Source organism: Oryza brachyantha, chromosome 1 (assembly GCF_000231095.2).
Source record: "Oryza brachyantha chromosome 1, ObraRS2, whole genome shotgun sequence".
Taxonomy (NCBI): domain Eukaryota; kingdom Viridiplantae; phylum Streptophyta; class Magnoliopsida; order Poales; family Poaceae; genus Oryza; species Oryza brachyantha.
The window spans coordinates 11,024,155-11,051,044 of record NC_023163.2 but is presented as its reverse complement, the minus strand read 5'-3'; the positions used below and the strand labels follow the sequence as shown (position 1 = coordinate 11,051,044).

The following is a 26,890-nucleotide window of genomic DNA, read 5'->3' as shown; positions in this document are numbered from 1 at the left end:
AAAAATAAATGTGTTAATTTTTTTTTGGCATGCCAAACCAAGGAGGCGGCCGGCCGGCGAGGTCGCCCACTGTTACCTACCCTCCCCCGCGCTCTCTCTTGCGGCGGCCCCGGACGGGCTCCTCCATGCTCGTTGGAAGTGGTGGTATAGTATTACCTCCGATTCATTTTTTTCCATAATTTTAACCATTCGTCGTATCAAAAAATTTAGTACATCATTAAAAAATTACAAGTCGTGCTTAAAGATTTTTATAATAAATTAAGTCACAAGCAAATAAAATGATACTTTTATAATTTTTTGAATAAGACGAATCGTCAAACATTGCAACTAAAAAAGTCAAACATCTTGCATTACGAAACGGAGAGAGTAGGAGATTTCTCCTCTTCGTTTGTGTTTATTTATTTTTGAGTAGATACTGCATTTATTTATTATTTCTTCTGTTCTGTGTTATAATATTTTTTAAACTTACCTAGATTTATATGTGTGCTAATAAATCTAGGCATATGTATAATACATATATATATATATATATTTATATGGATAAATATAGACAAACCTAGAAAGTCTTCTAATATAAAACGGAGACAGTAGTTAACTAATGCTTTTTTTTTGTTATTATTGTTTCTCGATCCAGCAGGTCCATCGCTGATTTTCGCCAAGTGATTTTGCAGCTTACAAGAAAACAGAACAAAAAAGGCCTATCTTTCGCCACTCGCTTCCTCCCCTTCCCACCACAATTCAAATCACCTAGAAAACCAACCAAATCAATCAATATATACGTGGCCACCACTCGCACTCTCGCTGTGCTCTTCGGCTCCTCCTCTGTTTCTTCTCCAACGAAATCTTCTCTGCTCTCAGTCACCAAATGCCCGTGCCATGCCGCTGACCATGTCCACTGCGCTCCGCACCGCCCTGCCCCCCGCCGGCGCGTGCCTGCGTCAGCGGCGCGCCGGCCTCGTCCGTGCGAGCCCCACGGAGGCGGCGGCGAGCGGGGAGAAGGGAGGGAGGAGGAGGAGGAGGAGGAGGAGGGCGAGGAAGGTGCAGGAGGTGGGGCTGGAGCCCCTCTACGACGACGGCTTCGGGGCGGTCACCGGCAAGGACTACCTCGACGCGCTCAGGGCCATGCCGCTCGACGGCCCGCCCCGGTGGTTCTGCCCCGTCGAGTGCGGCCCGCCGGCGGTGGAGGGGCCGCCGCTGCTGCTCTTCCTGCCAGGTCACTCGTCGGTCTATGCCTCCCTCGCTCGCTCACTGACACATTTTGTGCACCACACGATGCGCAGAAAAGGAAAAAAAAAACACCAGCCTTTCAGAATTCAGACAAATGTACTCCATATATTTCCACGGAAGGTGAACTGTCTCGCCTATTCACCTGGACCGTGGCATTGTTTTTTTATTCTGAAAGTCCAGCGTGAGGATTGGAGTTGGAGCTCATGCCAAGTGTGCGTGGGAACCGGATCCTCGGACGTAACCACTGCTATGATCCACATGTCAGTAGCACGACAGTTATACCAGATGATCTGGTTCCATGGGTGTGTGTCGATGCCTTGTTCTTCTGCCTCTCCTCTCGGGGTCAGGGACTAGGAATGAGTTGGAGTGCATATTTGAGGAATAGTGACACAAATTTGTGGGCAAAAATTTAAGTGCGTTTGTTTATTATATGCTGCCTGTGTTCATGCACGAGTAGCTTGTTCTGATCTTGTTCTCCGGATTGCCTCAAGTGCAGGAGTTGATGGTGTTGGAATGGAGCTCATCATGCAGCACAAATCTTTGGGCAGGTAACTTTACACCAACTTTTTTTAATGCTACAATGCCTCGTTTGATTGTGATTTTTGGCTTACCTACTTCTTCGTTTTACATGAGCACTTTTTCTCGACGGCTAATAGCATGTTTTTTAAACTTTATATATGAAAGTTACTTTAAAATTTCAAAAAAAAATCTATTCTGCAATTTTTAGAAGTTAATTACCTAATTAATCATGTGCTAGTAACATAACTCGTTTTACGTGTGGTTGATAAGCTCATCCTATCGGCTCAAACAAACAGGGCCAAAGTAAGTTACATCCATATCAACTCATCAGTGTGCATTTTTTTATTAAAACATCTTTTCTTCAAGACGTGTCTTCACACTTTCGAAGGTAAACTTTGCTACATTGTTTTGTTGAAATGTATTGCTAAAGGGTACACTCAAATACAATATTGTAACATTAATTTTATAAAAAAATACCATAATATATTGTTAGATAAATATGATAGTGTGCCCCTAGAAAAGAACATAGTGTGAGAATACACATAATGGGCTTGTCTGTCATTGATTCATTGTTTCTTTTCATATATGTACTCTTCGTACATATATAAAGGCTGTGTTCGGCAAGAGGCCTAAGATAACTTAACTCTCTCGTTTTTCATGTGCACGCTTTCCAAACTGCTAAACGGTGCACTATTTAAAAAAATTTCTATAGGAAAGTTGTTTTAAAAATCATATTAATCTATTTTATATTTTTTTAATAATTAATAATTAATTAATCATCTACTAATAGTAAGTTAACTTACCCACCCCGTAAATGAACGTGGCCAGAATATTTTGACAAGCACCATTAGATGCTAACAACATGTAGGTAAGGAGGTAGGGGTACTAAATAGAAGATAACCAAAGCTTCTGAAATAAAGATGTCACAGATAGTTCAGAAACAGAAATTCTGCATCTTATATGCAACTTTTACTGGCTCTTGGGAAATAGTTTAAGCGCATAACCATAATTTAGTTTCGTACACTCCTTTTGTCGATAGGGTATTTGAAGTCCGCTGCTTGCACATACCAGTGAATGACCGTACAACATATGAAGGTAACAAAAGTTGTCTTGTTATAGATATCTTGTTATCATCAGCATCATGTCCATGCCCTGAAATTACTTCACCATTTGTACTTGCTATAGATATATATCTTAAACCTAAACAGGGAAGCATAATGTACCCATGTGGTATAACATATTTGTTGTGGTGGTTCTGATCCTGGCCTTGTGTTGCAAGTTCTTATTCTACTTGAAATCAGAGATGCAAATCATCTTGTTCGTTAATTAGATAACATGTTATGATAAAAATCAGAATAATCAAATTTAGTACTTCTTGATTCAGGTATTTAAGAAAAGTAATTATGACTGCGGACTACATTTGTAAGGTTCCCCTTCACTAACATCTTTTGAAGTAAAATTCATACAGGGCTATTACACGTTGTGGAGGAATCTGTCAAATATGAGCATAATTTGTCACCAAACAGACCAATATATATCACTGGAGATTCCTTCGGTGGATGTTTAGCTCTTTCTTTGGCAGCTCGAAATCCAGAAATCGACTTGGTTCTTATACTAGTAAATCCAGGCAGGTGAAATCCTTTCCGTTTCAACTTTAGTTTGCAGTGTCAACTAGCAGTCCAGAAACAATATGGTTCTTATAATATAGATTCTAGAATATACTAATTTGTTTTCTACAGCGACATCATTTGCGAAAACTCCGCTGCAGGCAATGTTGCCTCTCCTGGAAATGGTGCCAAGCAACCTTCCTGTGATCACACTCCCTCACCTTCTCAGATATTTCATTGGTATATTTTCTTGTCTTCCTATCTTCTGGAATACTAGTGCCTATAGTTGGATGGCAGAACTTTTATCTATCAACTGCAGCTATGTATGTTAATAATGGTATTGTTAGATTTACGTTCAAAGTAGACTGTTAAAGATATAATACATAAATTATTTTCTTACAATTCGTGCTCAAACTTATGCTGCAAAACGTCCATGTTTAGTTACAGAGTTTCAAGGGCCACCCACATGCAAAGTAAACATCTTCCATACAGTTATTTAAGTGGAGTATAAGTAGAATACATAAATGAAAAATATGTCAGCAGACATCATTTTCTAAATCTTTAAGAGAAAAATGTTTCATTCATTAGTGTCTAGACCACTTCTGTTCAAATTCTGAAGTACAGTTTCTTTTTTTCTTGGGTCTGTGTTAAAATGTTGAGCAATTTTACGGTCCCTAAGAAGGTACCATGAGGTACCAAAATTTAAGTGTAAAATTTTAGTACCTCTTAGTAACTTAGGTACTAAGAGGTACCAAATTTTATATTAAAATTTTGGTACCTCTCAGTACCTATTCAAGAACTGTAAAATTACTCTAAAATGTTAATTGATGGATGGTTTTGAATCTGCCTAATTTACTCAATTTGAGAAATCAGCGCCTTCTTAAGATGTTCTTTTGGTGAAATAGGTGACCCTCTTAAGATGGCAATAGTTAGCATTCAGACCAATACCTCTCCTCAAGATACTCTGCAAAGATTTTCAGAGAATCTCTCTTCAATCCTACCTTTACTTTCAGTAAGCTATAATTTCCCTCCTTTTTGACTTTGTTTTTGAATTTGTGTTGCCGGGTTTCATTTATTAGATCTTATTGGATTTATTGTGAGCACTGGTCATATGGGTCCAATAGAAGTAAGTAGATGCAGAGATCAGCCACAAACGATTTTATTTCGAGTTTACTCGTATCACATGTTGATGACTTTGTGAAATATTGGCCAGTCTACCATTGTGGGAGGGTAGCAACGAAGCATTATATATGTAAAATCTTTGTGTCAAACCATCCTTTGGAGAAAGCTGTATGCTGCTTCACACGGCCGTGCTCCATTGCTTACTCATAGAGCTGTATCTTTTGAAAAAGAACTAAACTACCAAATTCAATCATGTCAATGCAATTGCAAGTTTTATCCTTCGTAGAATTCCCGTATCCCAGGCTTCTACTGATTTTTTTATATATAGATATGATATATAAATCTTAAGCAGTTCTGGTCATCTGTCACAGAACTGTGCAAATAAGCTTTATATTCTATGAATGACTGCACACCACGAAACAGGGTATAGTAAGTACTAAGAATTCTATCATTAGGGCTGTCAAAAAAGCTCGAGGCTTATGGGTAGCTTGAGCTTGACTCATGCTATCCTCAATTCAAGCTTGGCTCGAGCTCCCAACAGACCGAGTTCGAGCCCAAGCCAAAGCTTGTGAGCTTCGCTGAGCCAAGCCGGGCTTGAGCTTCAAACGAGCTTAACTACGAGCTTAACTAAGTATAACTACTTGCATTCACCTTGTTGGTTGATAAATTAATAAATAGATAAACATTAGTATTTATCTATACAATAAATTAGCTTGTGTTAGTAACATATATTTAGCTTGGTCCCTTATCTACTCTTTTATTAATATGATTAAGTAGAAAATAATTATATTTATTAAGGGATTATCAATAAACTTATGTTGTACTAGTTACTATGGAGCTCGGTTACTGAGCTCGAGCCTAGACAGACGAGCTCGCTGGAGCTCGGTTCATTGACATCCCTACCTGTCATCCTTTTTTTTTTTTGAGGAAAAACATTTTGATACCCTACAAAACGAAATAAATCGGAAAAAGCATATATCAACATATTATTCTTTTAAACTTCATGCCTACTGTTTTCTCAGGAATTTGGACGTGTTGTACAAATGGATACTCTTCTTTGGAAGCTCAAACTTCTTAAGTCAGGTGCAGAATACGCAAACTCTCATCTTCATGCAGTACAAGCAGAAGTTCTGCTTCTTGCCAGGTATCCTTCTTATGAAAATATCTCACATTTGACAGATCCTAATCCTCGTTGAGTTCACATATTTACAAATTAATGTTCCTACAATAAATATATCTTGGTTTAGTGGCAATGACAATCTTCCTCCAAGTGGAGAAGCAGATCGGCTGTTTAAGACACTGAAAACCTGCAAAGTTCGATACTTCAGGACTTCAAGTGATAGACTACTCATGGTACAGACTTGTACATCCTCCATTCCTTTTTACTTTACAGCAAATACTATTCATATACATCCTCCGTCTTTTTTACAATAGTTTTATACATATTTCAAAAGACATCATATTATCAAAGGACTTTGTATGCTAAATCTATCTATACTACTTACATTCATCAAAACATCATAATTTAAAAGTTTTTATTGGTCAAGTATAATAACAGAGGTCAATGGTGTTAATTAAAAAGGAACGGAGATAGTAGTAATTTTCTCACAATTGTTTTTATTCTAAAAAATATACTCCATTATTTTCCTATGTATTTGTACTGCATTTTTTTCCTGTCATGCTGTCCATTAGGAAATCTCAGCACTGCAACACTTCCACAGGAGGAGAGCTTTAATCTGCTAACTGTTATAAAAGGATCCAGCATGTACCGGCAGGGCAAACAAAGGGACGCGGTGACCGATTTCCTCCCACCTACATTAAGTGAATTCAGGAGAACATATGGTGTAGATTTCAAGTATGTATTAGAATTCTCAAAGAGCAATTCCACTTTGTCGTCAAGCAGATTGAATTGATCAAAAGAAAACTGGAACTTTCTCTGCAGACTGCTTCACCATTTACTGAGCCCAGTCATGCTATCCACTCTGAGAAATGGCAAAATTGTCCGTGGCCTCGCCGGTGTTCCTGACAAAGGCCCCGTCCTGTTGGTGGGTTACCATCAGCTCCTGGCAATGGAGATCACTTCAATGGCTGAAGAGTTCTTGAGAGAGAAGAAAGCAGTTCTCCGAACTTTGGCTCACCCGGTGTTTTTCGTAGGAAATTTTGAGATTTTGCGACAGGAGATATCTTTCTTTGACGTAGTCCCTATGTATGGGGGAGTACAAGTCAGTCCGATCAATACATATAGGTTATTTGAGAGAGATGAATTTGTTCTCCTCTATCCTGGGGGTATTAGAGAAGCTCTTCATAGGAAGGTTTGCTTGAAGTTTAACATTAATCAACTACAAACTGTGATTTTCCCTTCCTTATCTATATGCTTCTTCTGCTGAATCTGGCAGGATGAAGACTACCAGTTGTTTTGGCCTGATCAGCCGGAATTTGTAAGAATGGCAGCACAATTTGGAGTTACTGTGATACCATTTGGTTGTGTAGGAGAAGATGACATGTTAGAGGTAGTTTGCTGCTACCTTTCTCTTTACAGCGAGTCATCTGAAATATTATGGTGTGAAATTTATGATCAGTTCTCAGTGGAATAAAATTGTATGTGTTGCTTTTTATGGGTAATATATTTATACATTGTTTGCACTCTTTGCAGATAGTTCTGGATTACAATGATCTAAAGAACATCCCTTTTATCAGAGAAACAATAGAGTCGTTCAACCAAGATTGTCCAGGAGTAAGGTCAGATCTCTGTACAATTGTTGAAACTATCAAGTTTTTTTCATCATTCATATATACTGTTAATTTCAAAATGCAACCTATTGTAAACAACTTTTTAAGAGTCCAACCTTTGGTGAGTTTTGTTTCAGGAGTACTGTAAAAGGAGAGGAAGGGAATCAGGTCTTACACTTGCCTGCTGTTCTCCCTAAAGTACCAGGCCGGCTATACTACCTATTTGGAAAATCAATTGAAATGAAAGGAATGGGCGGTGTACAAAGGGACAGGGAAAGCGCAAACCAATTATATTTGGACATCAAGTCGGAGGTTGAGAACATAATGTCTTATCTGAAGAGGAAGAGAGAGCAAGATCCTTACCGAAGCATCACAGCACGCACACTGTACCAGGCAACCTGGGGAGCTACTGCTCAAATCCCTACTTTTGAGCCATGAAAATTGTCTTTTATGCTAATGCGGTCCATGAAAATTAGAAGCAGAAAGGAATTGGAAGAAGATAAGCTAAATACTATATATATTTTTTAATCTGTTCTATACCCTCAGCCATAGGAGTCCAACTTGGACACAAGATAAGACTTCCTAACAAAAGAAAAGGAAAATAACTATCTTGATTAATTACAAGAAAATATTTTAGGAAAGTATAAAATTGTCTTACCGCTGTCTTCTCATTCTTTTTTGAATTCGGTCTTTCATATATCGATGGGTTTCTTTTCTTAACCAAATTCACTGACTATACCAAATTTTAGCATTAACAGTAGCATTACTTAGCCTTGCTTATTAGTTGTACCATGCTATATATATATATATATATATATATCTTTTATTACACTTGAATGTTGGGAGATGAATGCTTCAGGTTGGAAGTGATCGTCAATAGGCGGGAGGTGACATGACAAGCAAAACCATTTGCGGAAACCCAAACATTCATAAACCAATTATTTTCAACTAGGCCGCATGGTTGAAAATTTGGTGGTTCTTAGAAACGGTTAGCGCTGACCTCGGTTAGTTAAGGATTGAGTCAAGAAAACAGGCAGGAAACAAACTTAATACAACTATACTTCTTGTATGTGTATAGACTTGGTTGATTAAGTGATCATAGTGAAACGGCACTCTAGGCCTGACCAGTTCTGATAATGATGTGATATTGAGTATGAAGAAAAGGATAACAGGGAAGTAATGACAATGACATTGAATATAACTTGATTTTACTTCCATCCCTCGATACCTTTGTGCCCAAGACTCCTCACGCCACTAGTAATGGTGTCAGGGAGTGCATGAGGTCTCATAGTCTTTGGAGAAGTTGTTGCTTGGTCGGTTGGACATGCCCTTCATGTGAATTAAACATGTCTCATGGTTGTGACTTTCCAAAAATAGCTAGACACAAGATTGTCAACTGATTAGCAAAATCTAGCTTTATGCAAAAGACAATGAGCTTTCGGTGAACCCCTGTGCACATAAATCATATTGTACTGGTGACTTGTGAGTAGTCTATGTACTCACCGTTGAATAATTCCCTCTTTTAGAATTAGAGGATGAGAGTAACCCATATGCAAACTAGCCTGAGGAGGAGGAGCTATAGGAGGCACCACAGGAGTTGAGTTCTCGGTTGATGCCTATGGATGATGTGTGACTATTGTACTTCCTGCTTTCGCTACCTTATCTATCGTTTTATTATTTGTAAGCTATTTGGGCTCCCTTAGGGGTCACCATATATGTATCTCTTATAATGTCATACTTATTTGAGTCGGTTGGTAACGTACTAGCTATATCACGTGCGTACAAATCTATCGAGTAAAAGATTTGGTAATGAATATATCTAAGGTTTCTGGTTCTCAAAACCGGGGATTGAATTATAGAGTTAGCCCCACAGGCTAGTGTTTACGTGCAGCAGTTAGTGGCTTGAGCTAGCAATATCATTATCGAAAATAACAAAGAATGAGAAAAGAAGAATACAAAGACAATCTTTAGTTTTATAGTACGATGGTAAATAGTAAGTTTATGTTAAAACTTATAAAAATTTCAATAATATTATTAAATTAATGATAAATGAGGGTATAGCGTATAATAATTCTGAGCAAATTTATCTCATGTGTGTAATTGGAGGCTAACCTTCTCTTTATTTTTTCTCTTAGCATGTTTAGCCAAGGAGCCTCTTGCTTGGAATTGAATAGAGAAATAACTGAATTAGACTATTTTTATACTAGTTTAGTTATATACCAAACTTTATTGGGTGAAGCTATACTTAAGCTACATTATTTAGAATAAATTTCTGAAAACCATGTAAAAGTTGTATAAAACCACAAGTATCGTGGAATATAGCATATGACCACATGTTTTATGGTCTATGAGTTTCACGTAACCACATTTTATCTAAATATTAAGTGAATTTAAGATATTTAAAACAATATTATGCATAAATTAATGATTAAAAATTCCATGGACACTTTATAGAATGAAATTTATTAAGTAAATGTGCTCAACGTACATGGGGGGGGGGGTGAAATTTTGGAAAATCCTAGAACTACAATGTGACGGAAGTAATTATATATGTGGTTTTATGAATTATAGTAAAACCTTATATTATATATCTTAATATACATCGCCAGTCATGGGAATTAAAAAGGAAACCAACTTAGCATGTATGTAGAGAAAATTAATTATGGAGATTTGTGTCCTAATCAGAAAAGAGAGAAAAAGAAAGAAACCAACTTAGCATGTATGTAGAGCAAATTAATTATGGAGATTTGTGTCCTAATCGGAAAGGAGAGAAAAAAAAATGGAAACCAACTTAGCATGTATGTAGAGAAAATTAATTGTGGAGATTTGTGTCCTAATCGGAAAGGAGAGAAAAAAAAACAACTTAGCAGGTATGTAGAGCAAATTAATTATGGAGGATTTGTGTCCTAATCGGAAAAGTTAAGAAAAATTGATGCCAAAAGACACAAATCGGAAAGGAGAGAAAAATTGATGCCAAAAAGGACCTGGACTGGCAGTAGGTTTAAACTCGGATTGAGCTTAACTTATATCATATGACCCTCACGCGATTTGGTTAGAGGGAGACTACAGCACGGGATCCCGTGCGCGCGAGACACATTACTGAAAACGCACAAAACGCACCCCCGTGCTGCATCTCCCGGTCGCCGCACTCCCCCCTCGCCGCCGCTGATACCTCGCGGCGGCACACTCCCCCTCTCCGTCGAGCTCCGCCGGGCCCGCCGCACTCCCTGAGCCGGATGCGATACCTCGCCACGGCGCCGCCGTTGCCTACCTCGTCACCTGACCGTCGCTGCTCCTGCCTCACTGACGGCGCGCGGTTCCTACTGTGTCATCGGCTGCCATCGCTGATACCATCATTGATGCCATATGGAACAAGTGTTGATACCACTTAGTATCGCTAGGTATCATATGATACCAGATGATATCATCAGTATCATCGAGTATAAAATTTGGTATCAGTAGTTATTTTGTGGTATCACATCATACCAGAATGTATCACCTAATTTCAACATGTATACATATATTATAATTTTTACACTGGATGATATCATATTGATACTTGTTGATACCACTTAGTATCAACAAGTTGTTGACGCTGAAAATAACAATCAACGGTCACACACGTAGGCTTGAGAGTCAATCTTAGACAGCTTCAGTGCAGGACCTAAATCTTAGAATGCGTGGACGTGCCAGTCAGTTTGATCCTGCAACTGATAAGATAAGCAATAAACAAGCCGATCGGCTATCAAGCCGATAGGTAACTAAGAATCCAGTCGATCAGATGTTGGCGCTACAACGGTTAGCCGATAGGATGAACGATCGGCTGTAAAAATTTTACATCGGCTAGAAACTTGATCGAAATAAACTTGAATTAAATATTAGACCAACATAATCCGTCAAGTCACTTATTAATCTTAGGCCGCGTTTGTATGGGTGGAGGTTAGTTAACTTATCCCGGTGCGGAAAACATAGTACTAGATTAATATATGATTAATTAATTATTAATTATTAAAAAATATAAAATAGATTAATATGATTTTTTTAAACAACTTTTCTATGAAAAATTTTGTAAAAAATACACCGTTTAACAGTTCGGGAAGCGTGTACACAGAAAACGAGGATGGTAAGTTATCTTGGAGTGACTGGCGTACGCGGCCTTAGTCGATCGGACAAGCCCCTATAACCAAGTCGAACTAGATATACAAAGATTGGACTTAACCAAGACATTATGCAGTATAGCACGATATGATTATAGGAAACTTGAAGATCGATAAGGCTAATAAATAGACCGACGAATTACTTGGAATAAACAATGAATCATATATTACGATCGACTAAAATCAACTTGCATGTAATTCTCATAAACCGATGCAACATAAATAACCGCCGATCTAAATAAATCGAGCGATTGGTATGAAAATTACACAGTAAAGTAATCAACCACTTTATTAATGTAAATATGATAAGCATGTAGATCAGCAAAATTATCGGCTATAGACGGCGGACAAACAACCAAGATCTATAAAATATCTAGCCCAGATTGCTAAGAATAATCATAGAAGATCGGACCCAACCGAGACAATTCAAAATTAAACCTAGCAATGTCAGGATAGATACTAAACAGATCTAGATTACTATCAATCCAATGAACCGATGACTGATAACTTATCGGTTGGTACTCCGATAAAACAATGAACAAAATACATCGATCTGATACAAACCATCTAACAAACGCAATCTACTAGATCGGACTGAACCGAGACAGTACTAGATTGAATATGTCAAATAGCGAATATTAAACCAACATAGATCGCCCAAAGTGGTCGACCAAATCAACTCAAAACACGAAAGTGATCTAAGTTAAAACTGATACGATAACTAGCAATCGCGTAACTAGATTAGAAGTTTCAGACTGAACCGATACAGTCCTAATCTAGCCGATGCGATTACCGTGGCCTGGCGGAACGATGGAGTTACCCCTCCATTGGAGATCAAGACGATGCAGCCCCGCGTCAGGTGCCAAGTTCCGCCGAAGTTGAAAACCTCGGACAAGAGGGTGGCGATGCACCGAAAAAAGTTGATCTAATTGATGTATAGATGAAAAACAATGATCCCGAGCCTACATATTTATACCCTTGGGTTGAGGCTAGGCCGTGTTGGATACGACATACAACTCCTAATAGATAAAAAAGAAATAACAAACTATTAGATAGATTCTATCTCTAACACACATATCCCGATCGGACTCTAACAACCTTAGAGATAAAATAAAAATCCTAACTAACTCTAATTAATAGATAAATTTACGCCACCAAGCCTTGGTCTTCACGATTCCTTCTTGAATTCGGTCTCTTCCGGATTAAATATCTATCGGCAATTGCACATTTCCTTATCCGAATCCAATACGGAAATTTACCAAATTTTGGTGTTAACACAAGTATCAGATGATACCGGATAATAACTGATGGTATCAACCAGTGTAAATTTTGGTATCCAGTGTAAATTTCACATGGCTACAGACTACTCCTTCCTCCTCCGAAGAACCCATCGCCACCCTGATCCAAGCCAGTGCCGGCGCTAGCATCGCTGCCTCGCCGTTCAGCATCATGATGTCGTGCACATGGCCGTGGCCGTGGGCGAGCCAGGCGGCGTTGCCGCTGACATTAGGAACGGGGATGGCTCCACCACATACCGACTACCGTCGCTGCCGTCGACGATGACCCCACCGCCTCCTACTACTCCTCCGGACAGGCCGCCGCGCCCCACCTTAGCCGTATCGTAAGTCAACTCTACAGTAACCAGCAGCTACTCGTGATTAGCCAAAGTTTCTTCTAGGGATGGCAACGGGTCGAGTTTGGTGCGGGTAGATCAATTACCCACCCGCCAACTTGAAGGCTACGGGTAGAACTGTACCCACGGGTAAAATTTGATACTCGTACCCATCGGGTACTGGGTGGGTATCGGGTACCCATAGGGTCTACCATTTCACATGTCAAAAGCACATCAAAATAACCATTCAAACATATACAACAAACTAAATATATTGCTTATAATACAATATTGCATCACACATGAAAAGTTTAACAAATACAACATATAGCTCATAATACATAGGTCATGTCAAAGTTTTTAGCTAAAAAAGATTACATCACAAATATTATTACATGAATAACATAATAAGTTTTTAGACAAAACTCAATACGTGGGCTGCGTTTGGGTACCCGATAGGTTACCCTAGGTGGGGAGAAATACTCATACCCATACCCACGTAAATTCGGGTCGGGTACAGGTACACCCGCGAGTAAAAAATTTACCCGTACCCGTTCCTGGCGGGTACCTGGTACCCATACCTAGTTTCTTCCATCTTGTCTCTTATCATTTGCTAGCCACCTCTCTCTGCTGTGTCTTGACTTCAACACCTTAAAGTAAACGGTGTGTGATAGATCGCCATTAACAGATATTAAACCAAAGAAAAATACAAAAGAAAAAAAGAAAGAAAAAAATTATTTAACTGTCCGCTCCGAACGAACCCCATTTTCCGATTCGGTTATAGATTTAATGTTACCGGAGCAATCTTCTCCTACCGTCGTTCCTTTCTCTCTCTATCCCGTAAGCGACAGGGAGGCGGCGCCTCGCCACAGCCGCAAGGCGGCGGCCGGCCGGTCGCCGAGCTCTCCCCTCTCCGCACTCTACCTTACGGCGGCCCCGGACGGGCTCCTCCCGGCTTGTTGGGAGTGGTTGTACGATAGCAGAGTGAGTTGTCCTTCCTGCCCCGTTTCCCGTCTCCTCTCCTCCGGGCTTGGTCCGCCGCCTGCACCGATCTCCCGCGAGCAGGGGCGCGGTCGTCCTGCATCCTTCACCGGTGAGCATCGGTCCATCAGTAACGTAGTCACACCCTCTTTCTTCTTTTTCTTTTTTCTCTTCCGGAATTTGCATCAGAAACCCTAGATAGGTTCTCTTCGATCCGGCTTAATTTGCCTTAAAAACCTTAAGGGGAACTAATAACAGTTTTTTTCTTTTTTGTTCCCAAGAAGTTTTGGGGTTCAACTGAACCCCCATGTCCCACGTTAGATCCGCCCATGTAGATGTGTCAAGTAGTATTATTTGTTGTGTTTGGTTTACCGGTTTAAATTTTGTAGCCATTTTGATAAGTAGTTTAATATTTATCGGATTCTTGACTTGTAACTTGTTGTGCTCATGGAGCAATGAGCGTAGTGATTATGCATGTGTTATTGGTGGGCGTGGCTTGATGCGCTTGGTGAACTGACATCCCTGTGGCTTCACAATCTGAAAAACAGATCAATAGATGGAAAGCAGAGGGATCTGGGATGAGGGAAATAACTTAGTTCCAACTAATCTAAAAAGACCACGAACCCTGGACCCCCACACGTGGAGTCGCGCCCCATGGATCGGTACTTAACCTGTGCTTTGAGGCCCCCTGCCTCTTACACAAGGGCCTGCCCCGTTGATTCTTAACATGTGTTTTTGAGGGGCTAACAAGTGAACTTTTTTATACCGAGCCTAAAATTCACTCCCATAGGGAGTTGGACTTAGGATCTGGAGGTGTTACTTGAGCTCTATAGCCGCAATCTACAGGCCCTCTTTATAGAGCCAGCTAACAATCCGCAACTCACCCCCTAAAAGCCCTAAAAGAAAGAAAACAGAGTCAACACCCTGAAATGGATAAGCGGGCATTCAAAACATGTGCCAACTGTCCTGCACACCATGCATTGCCGGTGCCATGGCACTCACCGTTCCCACCGCACTTTTACGCAGTTGTTGCAGGTAGGTGATCCAGATTATGACACAACATTATATCAAGGAACTTTATGTGTGGTTTGGTAGCTCTCCAGATGTATTGATACCTATGCATATGTGAGCAGAAATGGGAAGATATAAGTTATTACTAAACAGTAGTACAAAATTTTCAGCCTCTTAATTCTTTTACTTCAAAATATAGGAGTTACCTAAAGGATGAGGCTAGTTGGACTGACCGGTGGGATTGCATCTGGAAAGAGCACCATCTCCAACTTCTTCAAGGCTAGTGGCATTCCTGTTGTTGATGCTGACATTGTTGCTCGGGTAAGTAATCAAAGCTCATCATATCACACTCACAGTTGTTTGTTTTCTTTTGGGTGTATATATCATAGGACCGGACAACTTTGAACTGGTTATTGAATGATGACAAATTTAGAGTGTTCTTTTTTGTACAACTTTGTGTAAAGGTTCAAGGGATATATTGCTTTTGGGACTGAATTGTTGGCTTGTTACTTTCTTCTTGCTAGTGTTGACCACCTTTTTTTTGGCACAGTTTAACACATTCTACATGATTTAATTGGATGAAGCTTTGGTACCACTACCAAATCAACATTGTTTTTTTGGCTGGTGGCCAATAAGAATTAACAAGGAATAACCAGCAGTAGTTATTACTCATCACACAACTGTTTTGTTGTCAGCCAGCTTTCATTAAAATCTGTGCATGAATCATTATGCAAGTTTTATTTTTTGATGTATTACATTATTTTGTATACTATTATCACATGCGTTTTAAACTTGACTGAAATTAGTGGGGCTTGTAGTAACTAAACCGACCAATTTGAAAATTTTCAAACTGTATTACTCATATAGTAGCTGTCTAACTCACAGTAATTTGAGGACTACTGTGTGTTCTGTGGTAACATTAGAACCGTTCTTTAGAAACACAGTTAAACTGTCCCAATGGGCTTTTATTGACAGATGTTAGTTTTCTTTAATCTCTACCCTTTTTCTTGTTTTCTTGAGTAGTACCAATTTATTCATGAGTTGAGAAACGAGATTTATTGGAACCGTTATAAATTGTCACTCGACTTACAGCTGGTTCTTAATACTAAACCCTGATCAAGTTGCTACTAGCATATGGTATTAGTGTTAATTGCAAGATTTGTACTGATTGGCAATTATAAATTTGCAGAACGTGGTACAGAAAGGCACTGGAGGTTGGAAGAAGATTGTAGAAGCTTTTGGAAATGATGTTCTATTAGAAAATGGAGAAATCGACCGAGCTCGCTTAGGACAGATTGTTTTTTCTGACCCAGCAAAACGCCAAATCCTAAACCGGTACATCTCACAAACTTAAATATTCCATTTTCATAAGATCTTTGGTTCTAATGAATGTACTAGGCTCACAAAATTTAATTCTAATCAATTCATAGAGGTAGTTTCTTGCTTGCTTTTTCACATTTCTTGTTTTTAGTGTTGTCAGGCCTGTACCTTTTTTGTGTGCAAGGATAGAGAGAGCTCCATTAATTAGATATAATGTTTATACATTCAGCCTGGAGCTGCTGCTTAACACAAGCTGGGGCATTGTACTTAAACGTATACTATATGAGTCCATTACTAGTTAGCCTCCATCATTCTCTGTTGGTTTGCTTACTATGGTAAAACCAGGTTCTTCCGTTTGCCTATTAGATTGTAGTGTAGGATCATAATACAAAACCAAATTTACCAGAGCGTGTGTATGTGGGAGAAAGAAGGGGGGGGGGGGTTGTTTTTATTGGGTGGAAATAAAAAAACCCTTAAACTTGATGTACTAACATGTCATTATTGATTGCCCTTGTGCCACCGGTTCAAACAGTTAATAACAAGAGAACGTAACTAGATGATAAATCAGCTCTATTTCATCAATATATGTTTACAAAGCACTCATCTCAAACTCATGTTTCTCTCTTACAGAAGTTCTACATGGTCATCTTTTGGTTTGAAAAAAAAAACAAAATGACATATTTTCAAACGAAAGATAATTTATGAATAAAATTTTTATAAAGTGTTCTTAGCGATCTAAAATTAAAGATTGGAAAATAAACTATGATGAAAAACCTCAAAACCAACTCTCCAAATTTTTCCTTAGAAGCATAATTGCATAAGCATAAGCGAAAAGATGGTTATATAACTGTAGAGCCTCAATCTCTTATCTATTTATACCAAAAACTCCACCAAATATAAGTAGAACTCCTAGTCCTACTTGGACCCAAAACCTCAATTTCCAAAAATGAATTTAATTTAACAAATTAAATTCTCTTCTCTCAAATTCTGGCTTCTAAACCAAAATTGACTTGCATGCTTTGCTAAACAGCTAAAGTAATGTGAGTACTGTAGTATTGCACCCTTCCTTTTCCTCCATTTTCTTAACAAATTCCTTCCAAATTTCCCAATGATTTCTCCGGCGCTTGCACATAGCTTTTGAAGCTCATTGTGATGATGTCCACACAGAATGCATCCAACGTGTATCACCTTGTATGCAACATTGTCACCGACATCCATGATTGTTCTGGACCCCGACTCCTCTTTGAGCCTAGTCCCGATCCCGTGGTTGACCGATGTTGACCTAAAATGATTACGGCTCTAGTCCAACCTTGTCTCATGGTATCATGAACGTGCTAGACCATGGCTCTTCTCTGAACCTAGTTTCAACCCTCACCGTTGACCAAGGTTAACCTCAAATCACCTGTACACAAATAGACAAACCAACCATTTCAAGATATAGATATTGCAACCTAACCCACATTAATCACAACTCACTCACACCAACACCACAAATTTTCTGAACCTATTTCATTAAATAAATCATTTGCAAAGCTAATTCACTTGTACACAAATATACAAACCAACCGTTTCAAGACACAAATATTGCAACCTAACCCACATTAGTCATACGCACTCACACCAATACCACAAATTTTCTAAACCAAGTTCATTAAATAAATCATTTGCAAAGCCAATTATTCATGACAAAATATTAATCATGACAATGATCTTACATGCAGTACAGAAGGGAGTGGGTATTCATTCATAATTTGATGATAGGTATTTATTGGTAGTTTTATATCTTCTGTTTTGTCGCAGTCTTTTGGCTCCATATATTTCATCTGGGATATTTTGGGAGATACTAAAACTATGGATAAAAGGCTGCAAGGTTATAGTCCTTGACATTCCTCTGTTGTTTGAGACAAAGATGAACCAATGGACGCACCCTGTTATTGTTGTGTGGGTGAATGAAGAAACCCAGATTCAGAGGCTGATGTCAAGAGATGGGTGCTCTGAGGAACAAGCTCGGAATAGGATCAATGCGCAGCTTGCATTGGACTGGAAGAAGTCAGAAGCAGACATAGTGATCGACAATTCTGGCACTCTAGATGAAACGAAAGAAAAGTTTCAGCAAGTGCTGAGGAAAGTTTCTGAGCCCCTGACATGGAAGGAGCGCCTGAGATCTCGGGATGGTCTTTTCTCTGTTGTGGTATGTACAGCAGTGGGGCTAATACTTGCTCAGAAGAACCTGCTATGATCTTTCATGTTTAGCAGCAGATTGAAATGTACAACTGCATAACTGAGCTCACATTCTTTTTTTTTTTCCTGTCGAATTTCGTGCGATGGATAAGTGATGGACTGTGACTCTTGGCCTCTTGGGCGCAGGCCTCGCTTGACCATAGTGCTGCAGTTTCCAGTTGCTAGCAAGTCTTTCTTTTTGTTTTTTTCACTGCTGATTGCAGTTGAAACGTAATGTTTACATAGCTTTTTATCATTTGCTTGTGTCGTCGCCAGCTTGGAGTAGAGAGTACATGCCAATGTCACCCCATCCATCCGTTTGGAAGTTGAAACAGAAATCCTCATCGGCAGAGACGGAGACGACGGACGGTTGGATCAGAAAAATACAGGCATCGCCGTAATCAACGGCGCTTGACTTGGAGCCCTAGCAGAATACATTTGCTGCTTTGCTGGAGATGAGAGCGGTCGTTTGACTTTTTTTCTAAGGAGAAAAACCAAATGGTATATTTGTAAATAAAATGTCTTTAAAAAATATTTGTAAATAAAAAATAATTTATGAATAAATTTTTTTCATATATGTGTTCTTATCGATCTAAAAGTTAAAGATTGAAAAATAATTAACAACGAAAAAGCTCTAAAATCTACTTTAAATTTTGAAAATTCAAATGTTGGTTTATTAGAATAAGTAAGAGCAAGAATATGGGAAGGATGTTCGGCTTCATGCTGCTGCTGCGATGACATCGTCGCCGATTGGAGTGAGTTATACGTATAATTACGATCCAATTGTACGAACTACGTATCATTGGAACACTATCATCATTGATTAGAAAAAAAATTAGACAAAAAGAATAAAGTGAATGCTAGTCGAACTACGTATCACTGGAACACTATCATCATTGATTAGAAAAAAAATTAGACAAAAAGAATAAAGTGAATGCTAGTCGTATGCAAAGCAATTTCGGCATAATGTCTAGTGGCAGGTCGCGACATCGGCCGGCCGTCGTACTACCAACAACGCGGCCAGCTCAACCTAGGCGTTGCTGGGCCAGGCCTCCACCAGTCTCGTACCACATCACCATGGAGCTCTGTTAGGTAACCAGGCGCAGCCACTCGGTTCTATCTTCCAGCATGGTTCACATGGTTTGTTTCATCCTAGTCCTTTCACTGATGCTTACAGCTAAAATTTGAATTTTTAATTTTAAATTTAGAGTTAGCTTTGAGGTTTTTCATCAAATTTTATTTTTCAGTATTGACTTTTAGATCGCTAAGAATACGTATATAAAATTGTATTCACCGATTATTTTTCGTTCGTACATATTTCGTTTGGTTTTTTTCCATGAAACACAAAAGTTTGCATCACAGAGCTACTCGTGCTACTGCATTATTGGTGAAATTTGATTCGCCGTGACCGCCAACCTCAAAGTCATGAACGAACTTTATCTTTTAAAATATATGTTGTTAGCATATGAATTTCTAAACGTGAGTCCACCAGTACAGCTTATATGGCACATAATGTATGCAGACCTACATATGCAGCTTTATATTTTTTTCTTATGCTTATAAGCCAAAAGTTAAGCTTTTAACCTTGAATTTAGAGTTAATTTAGGATTTTTTTTATCATAGTCTATTTTCAGCCTTTGCTTTTAAATCGTTAAGAGCACGTGGATTTTTATTTATAAAGTATTTTTGTTCGTAAATATATCGTTTCACTTTTCCATATAAAAGCGAAACGATGACCACCCTGTTTTTCCGCAAAAGAAAAACCTGTGTTGTTGAAACACTATTTAACTGTTATGAAAAACTCAAAATACATGGAAACCTTATATTAATCAATGGTGGCAGAAACAGTGTTCTTAGCAAGGGGCTGACCATCATGGCAATGGTCCAGTAGACCACTGGACCTTATAGCATGAGGCTTCTGTACGATCAATGTGTACCATAACTAATGGTTTATTACAAATTCCTGTCAGGCTTCAGTAACACCTCATATGCACAACCGTTGATAATCCTACTAGAGGATACCCTATCATTATTTTCCTTGTGTTAAATACTTAAATTATGAGATAAAGAAAGAAGCTTAATTACATCTTGACAACATAATTGGGAGGCAGCTGCAGGTAGGAGGTAGGTGTTGGCAACAGGCTAGTCAAACCAGGTACAGTGTGGTAGTAGCAGTTGCCTGCCTACAGCATGTACAGTTGGCAATATCATCACACAAACATGGCCATGTGCTGCACATCCAATTAATTTCCAAAGACCCAAAATACGCTAAGGCCTAAAACACCAATCACCAACACTATCTTTACACCCCTCCTGCGTGTTTAGGAAATTCGTCAGTTGGGATGAGTTGCCATGTGATGTTGGGAACGGCGCCAAAATCGTCATGTGCTGGTGCTATTCAAACCTGCAAATACTCACCAACCAAAATTTGTAACTAAATTAGTAGTATATTGTAATTAACCTATTGTACTTCTAACTGTTGAAAACTAACACATGCCCTTTTTTTTTTCTTCTATGGATAAAAAGAAAGGGCCATTGCCAACCTACCATAAGTAATGGAGCTGCATGCCTGATATATCTGAATAAAATTACTGATGGCAGAACCAAAGTGGGAGGGACCAGGATCCCAAAAATGCTTGCTTCACCAAATTAAGCACACCGAGCAGAGACTAAAATATTGCTCAATGCAGCTTAGGGGGTGTTTGGATCACTCTTTTTTTTTTTTTTAAAGTCCCTGTCACATCGAATGTTTAGACACTAATTAGAAGTATTTTAAGTATTGACTATTAATAAAACCCACCCCATACTCTGGACTATTTCACGGGACGAATTTATTGAGCCTAATTAGTCCATGATTAGCGAATGTGATGCTACAGTAAACATCTGTTAATCGTAGATTAATTAGGCTTAAAAAATTGTATAATGAAATAGCCTTTATTTATGTAATTAGTTTTGTTATCGGTCTATATTTAATACTCCTAATTAACATCCAAACATCCGATGTGACAAGGAAAAAAAAGTCCCTGAATCCAAATAGTCCCTTAGTTATGCGCATTTTGTTTATATATTTAGAGGCTGTTTGGTTTCACCAAACTTTTTTTAAGTCTCTGTCACATCGAATGTTTGGATATTAATTAGAAATATTAAATATAGACTATTAATAAAACTCACTTTATACTCTGGACTATTTCGCGAGACGAATCTATTGAGCCTAATTAGTCCATGATTAGCGAGTGTGGTGCTACAGTAAACATTTGCTAATCGTAGATTAATTAGGCTTAAAAATTCGTCTAATGAAATAGCATTTATTCATGCAATTAGTTTTATTTTCAGTTTATATTTAATACTCCTAATTAACGTCCAAACATCTGATGTGACAAAAGGACAAAAAAAGACGCTGGATCCAAACAGACCCTTAGACCTGTTTGTTTCCCAGTAACTTTTTTAAGTCCCTGTCACATCGAATGTTTAGACACTAATTAGAAATATTAAATATAGACTATTAATAAAACCCACCCCATACTCTGGACTATTTCACGAGATGAATCTATTGAGCCTAATTAGTCCATGATTAGCGAATGTGATGCTCCAGTAAACCTTTACTAATCATGGACTAATTAGGCTTAAAAAATATCTAATAAAATAGTCTTTATTTATGCAATTAGTTTTATTATTGGTCTATATTTAATACTCCTAATTAGCATCTAAATATGTGATGGGAAGTGACTTAAAAAAAGTAACTGCATCCAAATAGCCAGTTAGTCTTGCATTGACCAGTTTGAAGTTTGTGCATTTGTAGAAAATCACCGGTGGCAGCAAAGGGGCAGTGCGCGCGCGTTTTCATGTAACAGAAAAAACTAAAAATGCTATAGGTTACCCAAGTTATTTTTCTTTTTAGCCACGGTATGCGTGCTACTTTCGCAGTTTCCTAACATAACATACTTTTTCCCAGTTTCATAACATAAGATCTTATAATAATATCTAAATTCATATAAATGCTAATAAATCTAGACATAATACAATTTATATGTCTTTATATGTAAATAAATCTAAATAAGATATAATATAAAACAGAAGGAGTATATGTAATTTATGTCGCTAGAGTATATTTCTACGACATTTCGAAAGAGGAACAGTAAAAATCAGGAGTGAAGACGCAGAAGCAAGAAGACCATTTGAATGAGGTCATATATAGGCCACAATGTCGCATGCTGCCCAAATCCATGGCATGATCCAGTTTGCCATGTGATATTTTTAGCTCCTCGATTAAACTATGTTTGGGATCAAATTTTTTATTAGGAATTCGGTCGAATTGAACATTGCGCATGGGGTGTACTACCGTCATACGTGGGGCTGCGTTTGAGCTAGGAACTCTGCTGCACAATTTTTCCATTCACGTTTCACAGGTTATTAAACTGTATATTTTTTATAAAAGTTTTGTATATAAAAATTATTTTAAAAGATCAAATACTCTATTTTTTATGCTTGAAATGATCAATAATTAATTAACCATATGCCAACAGCTTATCTTGTTTTGCGTGTCACGAAGTTACTTTACAGTTTCGTGGGGCTTTTAATTTTTTTGTTACTATTTGCTAACCACTTAATCCCTCTCACACTTACAGTGAGAGAAGAGTAGGTTGCCACTCCCTTGTAAAAATGGTAAATAGCTAAATTTCATCGTATTCGCTAGATTGAACTCACTTCCAACTTGAAGCAACTTTTGGTGGTGAGGAACAAAAATCTGGAGTACCTACCTCGGCGATCAGATAAAGCTCCCAGGCTTGCTGTCTTGTCAGAGAAAGAATAGTTCCGCTACATTGGCTATGGATGAAGAGTATGCTCCGAAATATATTACACTCGCAAATTGCAATTCTCACTTTGTCTTCGTCTTTTGCCTGATCTTTGATCTTAAAATTATTTGGGCTTTCGGGGTACATTTTTCATGTCACCACCATGTCATCGAAAACATCGTCAAATCTGACCAAAATATAGGTGGGTTTTTAGTCTAGGTTTAATTTTCTTTCTGTAAAAGTTAAGAGTTTGTTAATATCTCTGTACTTTGGTAAATACCTCATCTGTTACAGCGGGGAATTTATAAATACCATGAAATTAATTGATGCATTTTGGAAATCAGGCACTCGTAATATCTGAAGGAGAGTATTTTGAACTATGTAACTACAGCTATGCTTGACACATGAATGTTTATGATCAAGCATGAGAGAAAATCGACGGTCTTATTTTCTAGACGATGTGGCTTAAGGCATGTTGAGTTTAATGCTTTATTTTCCAGATGACGTTGTTCATGCTGTTGGTTCTAATTACGCATAGATTAAGCGAATGATATATTGGTTGTTCATTTGCCTTTTTTTTAAAAAAAGGCCAAATGACATATTTGCAAATGAAAAATAATTTATAAATTAAATTTTCATGTATCTTAACGATCTAAAAGCAAAGACTTAAAAATAAACCATGGTAAAAAAAATTAAAATCAACTCTAAATTTAATGTTAAAAAATTTAAAATTCGGCTTATGAGCATTAGTAAAAGGAAAAAGATGAGGCCCTTAGACTTTTTGAAGTTTACGTTGTCAAGATAACCATTCACTGTGAAATTACATGGTTAAATGGCAGTAAACATCATAAGAAATTAGTAAACTCATAAAGTAAGCTGTTAATTTTGAAGAATGTTATTTATGTTTAATATTCCGTTATAAGTATCTTTTGCGGAGAAAAAACCCAATAATTTTGAGAAAATTTGAAAACATGATATAATGAAATAAATAGCCAATTTTACTCTATAACACTATTTAACCACCTAAAATATTTTTTTGGCTCGTTTTAGCCTCTAATCTACAAAAAAAAACTCACTGTACTCCATATTAGTATTTCTATTTTTTAATTACAAAATATGAATTCCTTTGGTTGAAATTTTTTAGAACCATAACCTGTATTACTGAAAGTCGGTGTGAAATTTTAAAACTAAATATAATGTGACATATGCTTTCGACCTATGCAAATAGAGAGTATTCAGGAAAAACGTGAGACATAAGGTATAATGTTATCCATTACCTGGCTAAATTTCAACTTAAGATATAAAGAGCCAAAAAATGAAATGTTATTAGGAAAAAAGCGATCCAATTTGAGCAGTTTGGTGGACGGTAATGTAAGCCAAAAGTATTTTTGGGTATTAAGTTCTTACTGGAAATAGCTTGACGGGGAAAATGATTTTTTTTATTATTGTAGCCAACATACAGCTTTACATGATTTTGTAGCAAACATTTGTTGAATTATCCCTAAACTAGGGGCAAACCAGCTTCTTTCTCTTTTTCTGTTTGTAACAGAATGAGTCTGCTTTGTTTGGTTTTGCTATCTAACTGAATAATGTACTCTAGAAAATAATTGAAGCATTTTACAATGTCGCCATCCTATTTTTCGAAGTTTAGCAAGTTGCTATATGAAATTAAACACCAAAAGACAATGATGCTTATGTTTGTTTTTTAACCTGTGTTTTTAGAGCACTCCCCCGTCTAACATGCATATGCTTTATTCTTTTCCCTTTTGAGAAGATCTATGTATGCTAACTGTTTTATAAAATTATTATGAAAATCTTACTAAGTACTTTATCCATTAAAAATGCAGTTACTTAGTGCCAAATTTGACACTGACTAGTACAATAAAGTTGGACATAAAAAATTAAGACGATAAAATACCCTTTAAAGAACAGTTATACTAAGCAGGACCAGCGGCAAACCTAGACAGCCTATAATTCTCTCTTATCATTGAATCATTTTAATATTTTATTTTAGAAACAAACCATTACAAAACTATTTTATAATTTGTATGGTTTGACCACAGTACCCCATCTGACATGCCAATATAACCCTATCGCGCCATAATATGTTGGTTTGGCAGTATTTTTTTTTTGGCCATACTGGTCTAATTGGTGTCCCCAATCGGTATAGATTTTGATTGCAAGTTTCAGAACAGTTCATTTTTCAAAATTAAAATTTGAAAAGATTAAGAAAATTAAAAAAAATGAGGGCCTAGCGACATGGATAGATTGGACTGGCCAGCTCACCACAAAAGTGGGGACATGCCACGCCATTGTTATCTGCAATCCAGATGGCATGTTGAATTTTTTTTAGGTTTCGTCTGGATGAAAAAAATTCTTAGATCCACTATTACTATTTCGAACTGGAAAAGGGAGATAATTTAGAAACGACGCTCTTCGCCTCGATATATTCTTTTATCTTCATGGATCGATAATGATGGCTGCATTATTCTTCATCAGATTATTGTTTAGTTCGAAGTTCAAACTCATATGTTTATTGAACGAGCAATTTTACCATCCTTGAAAAGGTACTACTGTTTTCTATATAAAATTTAGTATCTCTTATTATCTTAGATACTAAAAAATATCAAATTTTACATAGAAAACAATGATAACTTATGTACATTTTTAAGGATGGAAAAAAACTTTTACTGAACTGTTAATTTTTTTTATTAATAAAAAGTTTGTGAATAATAGTTAATTTTTAAAATAATTTTTTTAATTTTATAATAGTTAATTTCTCATTTATACTATTATATAAAAGAATTAAGATTCTATTTTATCTTTCGTTAATCAAAAGAACATGGCTGATGGCTGAGTTATATATCATTTTCATTTCCCATGCCACGAGAATGACCAAATCTCATAGCATTCAATTCCTCGGTTGTCCTGTTGCTACCCCTTAGCTTTTATTTTTTTTTTCGTTTTTGTGAAGTTGACAACATTTATTATATATATAAAGTAACATGAAAAAGAGCCTCCACGTTACTTCTCGTGAGCTAGAAAATTCCACATTAATTAAGAGAAAATAAGAAAAATAAAAAAAAGGAAAGGATCGGTTTTTTAGTTGGACAATGAAAAGACAGTGTATTACAAAGAAAAAAAATCACCTTTTTGAGTCGGACAACAGCAAAAAAGGAAAAGATCAAGGGATCAACCGTTTATTCAAGAGTAAACAAAAAGGAAGCATCGGACAACAAAAAAAAAAAAAGATCAACCGTGTATTACAACAGAAATCCATGTGTAATAAAAAATCCTATCAGAAATACGTATCGTATTTAAAAACAAAAAAAAGTCCATGTATCGATACAACTTATAAAAATCTAGATCTCAGATTAAAATTTTTAAAATAATTGATATTGAGGGAAGAGTCCATCTATAAATAAAAAGAATATGATCAAAAATACAATTTCGGAATTAAAAATAAATAAAAATAATAAAAAGAGTCTATGTGTAAATACAATTAAAAAATCAAATTTTAGTTTAAAGATCTATTATATATATATATAAAGTAATAGAAAAAAGAGTCTTCTGATATTAATCGAAGAAAAA

General features: G+C 37.2%; 2 protein-coding genes across 3 annotated transcripts; both read left to right on the top strand.

Annotated features, from left to right (window-relative positions):
- The first annotated feature begins 820 nt into the window (after window positions 1-820).
- LOC102719245 (acyltransferase-like protein At1g54570, chloroplastic) lies at window positions 821-7,859 on the top strand. Its single transcript, XM_040525516.1, has 13 exons — window positions 821-1,213; window positions 1,724-1,775; window positions 2,786-2,841; window positions 3,215-3,373; window positions 3,486-3,593; window positions 4,259-4,365; window positions 5,498-5,619; window positions 5,723-5,828; window positions 6,197-6,330; window positions 6,418-6,787; window positions 6,872-6,985; window positions 7,129-7,214; window positions 7,343-7,859. Exons 1-13 carry the CDS (start codon window positions 877-879, stop codon window positions 7,641-7,643), a joined length of 2,052 nt encoding a protein of 683 aa, XP_040381450.1. The 5' UTR covers window positions 821-876; the 3' UTR covers window positions 7,644-7,859.
- Window positions 7,860-13,744: 5,885 nt separating this feature from the next.
- LOC102718776 (dephospho-CoA kinase) lies at window positions 13,745-18,762 on the top strand. Of its 2 annotated transcripts, none has more exons than XM_006644103.3 (4): window positions 13,745-13,958; window positions 15,166-15,287; window positions 16,156-16,301; window positions 18,087-18,762. In XM_006644103.3, the coding sequence occupies exons 2-4, from the start codon at window positions 15,180-15,182 to the stop codon at window positions 18,523-18,525; spliced, it is 693 nt and encodes a 230-aa protein (XP_006644166.1). In that variant the 5' UTR covers window positions 13,745-13,958; window positions 15,166-15,179; the 3' UTR covers window positions 18,526-18,762. The 2 variants fall into 2 exon arrangements, with proteins under 2 accessions (XP_006644166.1, XP_006644165.1); XM_006644102.3 differs by having other exon boundaries at window positions 13,746-14,067.
- The last annotated feature ends 8,128 nt before the right edge of the window (window positions 18,763-26,890 follow it).